The 8267-nt window shown below is 50.7% G+C and overlaps 2 protein-coding genes; one reads left to right on the top strand and one right to left on the bottom strand.

Annotated features, from left to right (window-relative positions):
• Positions 1-757: 757 nt before the first annotated feature.
• On the top strand, positions 758-952 carry CHC_T00002666001 (hypothetical protein). The gene has a single exon (XM_005713918.1). The coding sequence runs from the start codon at positions 758-760 to the stop codon at positions 950-952; it is 195 nt and encodes a 64-aa protein (XP_005713975.1).
• A 695-nt stretch (positions 953-1647) lies between these two features.
• CHC_T00002665001 (hypothetical protein) lies at positions 1648-4287 on the bottom strand. XM_005713917.1 is given in 2 exon segments: positions 1648-2778; positions 2779-4287. 1 exon segment carries the CDS (start codon positions 2776-2778, stop codon positions 1648-1650), a length of 1131 nt encoding a protein of 376 aa, XP_005713974.1. The 5' UTR covers positions 2779-4287.
• Positions 4288-8267: the final 3980 nt, after the last annotated feature.

Genomic DNA, 8267 nt, shown 5'->3' with positions numbered 1-8267 from the left:
ACCGATGACTCCTCGTTTACTCGTCGTCGCTCGTGGGTTAAGTCTGTCCTGTATAGGACAGGCTGTCCTGTGCGGTCAGAAAGAGCCATCACCGCTAGGGCCTTAGTAAAGACAGAGACATCGTTCCTTGCACCATAAGAACCTTATTCGGTGAATATGCATCTACTTCAGTATTGCTACCCTTGATTCAGCAGAACTGGACGACGACGCCTAAAAAATAAACGCAACTTTGACAGTCGGGTTGTTTAACCGCAGGTGTTTTCCGGGGTCAAAAGGCGATGAGGTACATTGATAAGCCGGTTTCTTCCCACAGACCGACCAAGTCAAAAACTGATTTACATCGAGCTCGTTGAGCAAATTGAGCGAAGCACGGTAAGGGGCGGCATGGAACTTTTGTATGCAACGATCTCGGGGGGAAAGAGCGGTAGCACCTGCTTGTACTAATCGGCTTACCTTGTTTCCGAACCCCTGCTATTCCCTCTGCGCCTTCCCCTTCTCCTGCATTCGCAGGTGAACGATACGTTTCCGTCAGCAGCTTTCCTCGCTCGACACTTCGAGGCACCCACTATATCCCGTCGCCCTCTCTGACGTCCTGTGACAACCTCCGAACTGTCGGTATGTCAATTGATGATGATGATCCGATACCGGTTTATGGAGGCCGGCGGCGTCGGCCTTTAAATCCCAAAGCACAACCCGCCGGGTCTACAGTAGCTAACAGTCTGCCCTAGTGTCTAGACGACAAGCAATTTGACCTCATATGAGGTCAGTCATGGCCTCATATGAGGCCAGCTTTTTTTTTGCAAAAATATATAAATTAAATCGAAACTTTAAAACATTCAGTTTGGACACCATTTCTTTAACGTATACGCGCTCGGCAATAACATCTTGCAAAACATTGGGATGGCGGTTGTCAATGCACAGAGAGACTAAGAATCTAATGAACTATCAATGATGAGTTGACTTTTTAAACAGGCGTTTTGGTTTCGAAGATATCAACATAAAACGTTTTGAGGTTGGTCAAAAAAGGCTCCTTTTTGGGCATTTTAAAAATGGCTGGAGAAGACGTGCAGATCTCACCAAACTCCACCCTTCCACAACGCAGAAGTCAACTGCCGTGTCGAGAGTATCTTTTTTCCATCTTGTTGAGCTAGCACAAGTCGAGAAAAATAAGTTGAAAAGTGACCTCATATGAGGTCATTTGTCACCTAGACACTAGAGAGGCTTAATCATAAACCGAATACGGATATGCTACAGTACTGACAAAACGGCCGAAACCGCGACAGCGGTTACACGTCCTCTATGACGATCAGTAGCATCCAGGTATGAAATATCTTTCACAGCTGTTTGTGGCAACTCCACTTCTACCAAATTGTTCGTCATTAGCTCCACCGTCCTTCCGGCTAAAACAGCCCTCAACAACTTTCCATTTTTGCATTCGATCCTGTAATTCAGTTTTCGATGTCGTTCTCTTTCGCCTGACGGAACTGGCCCCAAAACCATAACTACCTCTGACCCAACTTCCACTAACACTTCGAGAGCATCGACAATGGTACCCTGTTTATTTGGTCTAAAACGTTTGCTTTGTCGTACCCTGCTTTCCACGTAAGTTTTATCAAAGAGCAGTAGCATCTGCTAGTACAAATCGGCTTACCTTGTTTCCTCAGCGGGGTTTCCGTTTCTGGGGTCCCTTCTGTCCCTTCTGCTCAATCTCCTGCATTCGCAAGTGACCGTTAGTTCCCTGTCAGCTGCTCTCCTCACTCGACACTTCGTGACACCCACTGTATCCGGTTCTTTTACCCGTCCTCTCTGACGATCAGTACCATCCAGGTATGACTCATCTTTCACAGTTCGTAGTGGCAACTCCACTTCTACCCAATTGTTCATCATTAGCTCCACCTTCTTTCTAGTTACAGTCACCCTCGACAACTTTCCATTTTTCCATTTGCATTCGACCCTGTACTTCCGTCCCCTAAGCTTTGCTATTAAGGCTGGCGGAAGTGGAACTAAAACACTACTTATCTTTTTCCCAATTTTTAGAAGCACTTCTAAAGACGCGGTAATGTTACCCTGTTTGTTTGGTTGAAACCGTTTGCTTTGTCGTACCCTGCGTTCCACGTACGCCATAGAGGACGTCAATTCCTCCGCTGTCCCGGATGTCAAGTCATCTCCTATTCCATTCAGCCCCTCAATGTACATTCGGAGACCGGATATTCTCACCTGCGGCTGCATCGCATTTGCCCTTACCTCATCCGTTGTACTCTTATTGCACTCCTCTCCGGTGCAATCGGAAGTCGCTAATCTTCTCCTCGCAATTCTTGTTTCTTTCTCCACTCTCTCAGGCTTGCACTCTGCGAGAGTTTTGAATACGACATGTACCAGGCGGAACCGTTGCACGTTTCCGTTTGAGTCCGTGAAGACGTCACACCTTTGCCTCCATAGTTCAGGTTCGAGCTGTAAAAGGGAAGTGCAAAGCGCTGTATCTCGACGCGTGAATCTGATTCCTTCGAGATCTCGGGCTTCAGCACATAGGCAAGCACCAATAGTTTGAATGTCATCTAAGACGCAGGGTAAGTTTGAGAGTTGTATTTGTCCGTCCCGAAACTCATTGTGTCTCAGTAAGGTCTTAGGCTCAACTTCTTCTGCTGCGGCATGATTGTCCTGGCTCGGGCGTCGTAGAAAGGTTAACGGCCCACTCTCAAACATGCCCTGGATATCGAAGCGCCATGCCTGGGTGTGGAATGCATATGCAAGGACGACGAGAGCTGAAGCAAACCTCATCTTTTTTCCGGTATGGAGAAGGGTACCTCGTACCCCTTGCTTGGCCTAGTCCAGAATGAGACATACCGTGATCGGCAGGCACGGGGCGCGTTAAGTATTGAATAGTCTTCAGCGCTTCATCATTGCACCGTGTTGGGTGAGGTTAGTAGGGCTATGTGTTTGGAGCTGGTTCTCGCAGTCTGGTCTCTCGAGACTTGTGTCTCGGAAGAGCGTGGGTGCTCATACTGGGTAGCAAACACTAGATAGGAAGTAGAGAACAGTTGGACGGAGTAGTATGTGTGGTCGCAAGTTGATGTGTAGGGAGACCGCGACCGTATGGCCACGAACATCTGGCCATGACAATGAACGGGCATTGTCTTCGATGAAAAGCTGGGAAACTCATGTTGGTAACCGTAGCCGTTGGACATGCAGATGGATACATGCGTTGGTCGCGGTGCTAAGCGGCACTTAAAGGGAGATGCACTCGCTCCATCTCGCGAACGCGTCGAAAAACGAGACGCAAAAAAAGGACAGTCGCGATCTCTTTCCTCGCAGGACAAGGAGTTTGGTCCAAACTTCGCGTTACTAGTCTCCTTAGCCCTCCCTACAAAATGGTCCTCGCGCGTGCGGAAGGCGCTAAATGCCCGGTATGTACAATAGTCGCAATAATTATACGCTACCTAAGGTATGTCCTACATATGAGCCCGCAAAGTGCAATACCGCCACCAGCACACGTCCAGCCACCACTTATATCCCGAACACAGCGATGCAGGTCGCCGCATTCCCAACGGCAGGATACAGCAGCTGAGAAAAGAGATTGTGCGATCAAGCCGAGGAGCAGATACGCTTCGCCCCGTGAAGGTACAGTACGGGTTTCCATAGAACCACTGTGGTGCAAGATCGATGACTCCGTTTACTGATGCCTATTGCCTGTCTACCTTATAAGGGGAGGATAGGGATTTGTGTGACGGCGGCGAGAGAGGTGATCTAGTTGTGCTGTCATGCGTGTGCTTTGTGTGCACGTATGGCTCTCATGACAACCACCACATGAAATTTGCTTTGGTTGTACACCCGAACATGACCTCAACTCGTGTCCCGTGTCCTCTCTTATAGTTCCACTGCATTAATCAGATGCCGGTGGTAAACCTGAACAGAGGCCCTCGCGGAATCCGTGGGTAGACACAATCACCCTGCGCCACACACTGTCCAACGTTTCCAAAGCCTGTAGCCTGGTGGTGTAGCAGAGAGTGTCCTGGCTGCAACCTAAAGCAGAGCAGCCCATTTGTGAATTGTCGAGCTTTCTCTCCAGGACCTTCAATGAAGATTCTGGTGTCGGCATCATGATTATATGGAAGGCTTGAGACAATCTCCAAAGGCGGCATGGACAGTAGACGAACAAGTCAACAAGGTCACTTCGCGCCTACGCGCCGACCACCTGAAACAACTGTGGTGTACCCGCCTGCATAATCATGAAATACAACGGCAGCTGTGCATGGAGGTATGCTCTGCGTTTAAGTTTTTCCAACCCCCCCCCCCCCCCCCCCCCCCCCCCCGCCCACAATGAATGCGTTTCGCACTGACGATTTCTCTCCCCATGCGGTCTCTCACTGCACCAGACGCTAATGCCACATCCCCGGCTGGGCGACGCGCTAGCTCATGTGGTGCGAGATCTCGAGACCGGCGGCATGTTGATAACCTCGGAAAGTTATCATCAAAACGTCGCAGCACGTACAGTATGTAACTCCATCGTAAACGCCCCCATCACGGTCCCCCGCCCCATGCCGATGTACACTTTCCCTCAAGCGCGCCCCCCTTTTTCACATCCTCCGCCAGGGCCACCACCCGAAAAACGCGCCCTGGGCGACGACAGCCACAGCGACAGCGTCACGCCGACAACAGTATACGCGGTCTCCCTGGCGGCACCCGACGCGACGGCGCGTCAGCGTAGTGCTGCGGGCGGTGCGGCGACGGCAGCAGGGCGGGCGGGGCCGGGTGCAGGGCGAGGCGCAGCAGGGAGAGGTCGGCGGCCCGGTGGAGGGGGACGGCCGCGACGGTGGCGCGCGGACGTGGGTGGCGTTCGGACCGGACAGGATGGCGGCCCAGCGGGCCGGGGCCGGGCGGCAGTGGGCCGCGGAGAGCAGCCAGCTCGCGGACAGACGGACGACGGAGCAGCGGAAGACGGGGGCCGAGGGGAGCGAGACGTCCCACAGGGCGACGAGGAAGGGCAGGGCGGAGGGTTGGCCGTTCAGCACGCGCAGGGCGGGGAGAGGCAGCGGGAGCGCGGCATGTGTGGCGGGAAGCAGGGCCAAGACGAGGACAACAAATTGCAGCGAGGTTTACACACCGTTCGCTGACATGTTGCATTTAAGAACTGATTCCTCTACTACAGTGTAATTTAGTAACCGTATGCTACATTATGTGTAGACTTGTTTATGAAACCTGTACAACCAAGTTAGCAAGGGCGGCCGCTGCGGCGGCGCACACGCCGCGTATCATGTCGGGATGACGGCACTTGGCCGTATCCTATTGGTCGCCTCTGGAGCGCCGCCGGCGATCGCGCAAAAGGAAAAGGCATGCACCGGAGCGTGCTGCCATCGTCGGCCATGCCTCTCTCTTTCCCCACCCACCACTCCCTTTGAAGGTTTTGACATTCAACTGCCTCTCTCTCTGCCAGGGGAGCTAATTTGTTCCGTTATATTTTGGAGTTCCACAGGTGTGGAACTCCCCCCTTGTGCCCGCCCCCCAATCCCAGATCAAATAATAATAATAATACATCGGACCCGGCCAATGGCCTCACCAATACGATAGGTTCCTCGCCGAGGGAGGCCTCAAGCCATGGTCCATTTATTTGTAGACACTCGTTCGGTAAGGTTTGGGGGGCGTACAGTAAACATTCTGTTTCATGTACCAAAAACCATATTCGGTTTTTGGACATAAATCGGTTTCTATAATTTTCATAACCTAAACGGGTTATGCATACATAGTAACCGTTCCCGACCTAATTACCAATGTCTCCTTAATTGCCAATGTAAATTTTCGTGAAAATTTCGGTGTGTAGTACCTCCTATCGACGCTTTCGCGGTAAATTTAGTTTCACGAAGTGCATGTACAGTGGTCCCTCTCTATCTGGATCCTCGGTAGGTGAATATCCTCGATATGTGCATGCCACTGCTTGGAACGAGCTCCGGAGAGTTGATTGCAGGTCACATATGAGGTTTCCGGCATGTCACAGTGCTGCTGACCGTCGTCAATTGGCTTCTCTCGCACCGGTCAGGCGTTTGCAGGAGGAATGTCTAGCACAGAGTAGAGGTGAGAGACGCTTGAGGACTCGTCTCCGATTTGAAAAGGGAGCAGCACCTCAATGAGATACTGTAGACATGCTCATGTACTGCTTTGGTTGAGAATGCCGGGCCACGGCGCGTAATGTTATGATAACCAGTAATTGGCAGTTATGTACTTCTCGTAAAATGACTGCGTTTTTGAAGGTTGTTGAATGGAAGCGTGTCTTGCCGCTGATGGTTGAGTTGGAAAGCAGTGGCCTAAACTATGCGAGTTGCGGTGTTTGGATGGTAGATGGCTTTTGAATGGCTTCGAATGAGCAAGTTCAGCAGTTTTTTCAATTAAAAAGGTCGATTAAGTGCTGAGGTAACGGACATTTTGGCAATTAGGTCGGGAACGGTTACTGTACCACCTCTTCTACAGTTCGCATGATTCTGCAGGCGGGTACACTGCGGTTATTTCAGGTGGTCGGCGTGTAGGCGCGAAGTCATCCTGTTGACTTGTTCGTCTACTGTCCATGCCGCCGTTCGAGATTGTCTCAAGCCTTCCACATGATCATGACCCCGAAATCAGAATCTTGATTGCAGGTCCAGGAGAGAAAGCTCGACAATTCACAAATGGACCGCTCTGCTTTTGGTTATAGCCAGGTCGCAGGCTTTGGAAACATTGGACAGTGTGTGGGGCAGGGTGATTGTGTCTGCCCACGGATGCCGCGAGGGCCTCCGTTCAAGTTACAGTTCCACTGCGTTCATCAGATGCCACCGGCAGATGCCACCAGCATCTGATGAATGCAGTGCAACTGTTAAAGAAGACATGAATTGAGGTCACGTTAGAGTGTACAACAGAGCAAATTCATGTAATGGTTCTATGAAAACCCGTACTGAACCTTCTCGGTGCGAAGCGTATCCGCTCCTGGCTAGGGAGCACAATCTCCTTTTTCTGTTGCTGTATCCTGCCGCTGGGATGCGACGACCTGCATCGCTGCGTTCGGCAGAAGAGCGGTGACTGGACGTGTAGAGGTGACGGTATTGCACTTTGCCGGCTCATATGTAGGACAGAGGTAGAGTATAGTTATTGCGAATATTGCATATACCGGGCAGCATAAACCGAGGAGTAAAGCGGACGCCACCAACACCCTTGCCCGACATACACTATCTAGCGCCTTACACACGCGCCAAGACCATTTCCTGAAAGAGCGAAGGGCACTATTAACGCGAGGTTTGGACCAAACTCCTTGTCCTGCGAGGAAAGAGATCGCGACTGTCCTTTCTTTGCGTCTCGTTTTTCGACGCGTTCGCGAGATGGAGCGAGTGCATGTCTCTTTAACTGCCGCTTTGCCTCCCGACCAACGCATGTATCCATCTGCACGTCTAACGGTTACGGTTACAAGCATGTGTTTCCTAGCCATTCGTCGAAGACAATGGCCTTTCATTGTCATGGCCGGATGTTCATGGTCATAGTGTCGCGGTCTTCCTACACATCAACTTGCGACCACACATGCTACCCCGTCCAACTGTTCTCTACTTCCTATGTAGTGTTTCCACCCAGTATGAGCACCCACGCTTTTCCGCGACACAAGTCTCGAGAGACCAGACTGCCAGAACCAGTTCGAAACAAATGGCCCTACTTATGGGAAGGAGAAGGGCATATGTGGAATAGGCACAAGAAGTTAGAATGAGAAAGGAAGACTGAAAGGTTGAAGAGTAGTGTGTTGTGTGTTCATACTGTTGAAAGCTATCCGCAACCATCCCTACTTATATTGCTACTGCAGAGCTACTGCATTCCTAATGTTTCAGCTAGGTATCTCCCAAAAACGATGCCCACTCAAATGATACTGTATTTGGCGCATATGCCACATATCTGATATCAGCCCTGAATTGTCATATTTCCATCTCTATAATTGCAAGTCTGATTATCCATATCGATTTCCTTTTGTGGATTCCATGCGAGCGGTGCAACACTGCCTCCCTTTTTGCAGACGGAGACAGTTTTATAACGCCTCCCCTTGTCACCGATGCAATACTGTTTTCGGCTGCTTCCTTACATTTGAAGACCGAACGCCTTGATGAACTGTTCATGCTTTGTCGGACCCAAGGCCTTAGTGAGACCGTCAGCAGGCATCCTCCCTGATTCCATATATTGTATCTTCACGATACTTTCGGCGATGTTCTGACGAACAAAGTGGTGGCGCACATCAATATGCTTAGAACGTTCATGAAACTTTGGGTTGC

The sequence above is a fragment of the Chondrus crispus genome, genomic scaffold (genome assembly GCF_000350225.1).
Source record: "Chondrus crispus Stackhouse genomic scaffold, scaffold_15, whole genome shotgun sequence".
Lineage (NCBI taxonomy): Eukaryota > Rhodophyta > Florideophyceae > Gigartinales > Gigartinaceae > Chondrus > Chondrus crispus.
The sequence above is the reverse complement of the archived record's forward strand: the minus strand, read 5'-3'. Positions and strand labels throughout refer to the sequence as shown.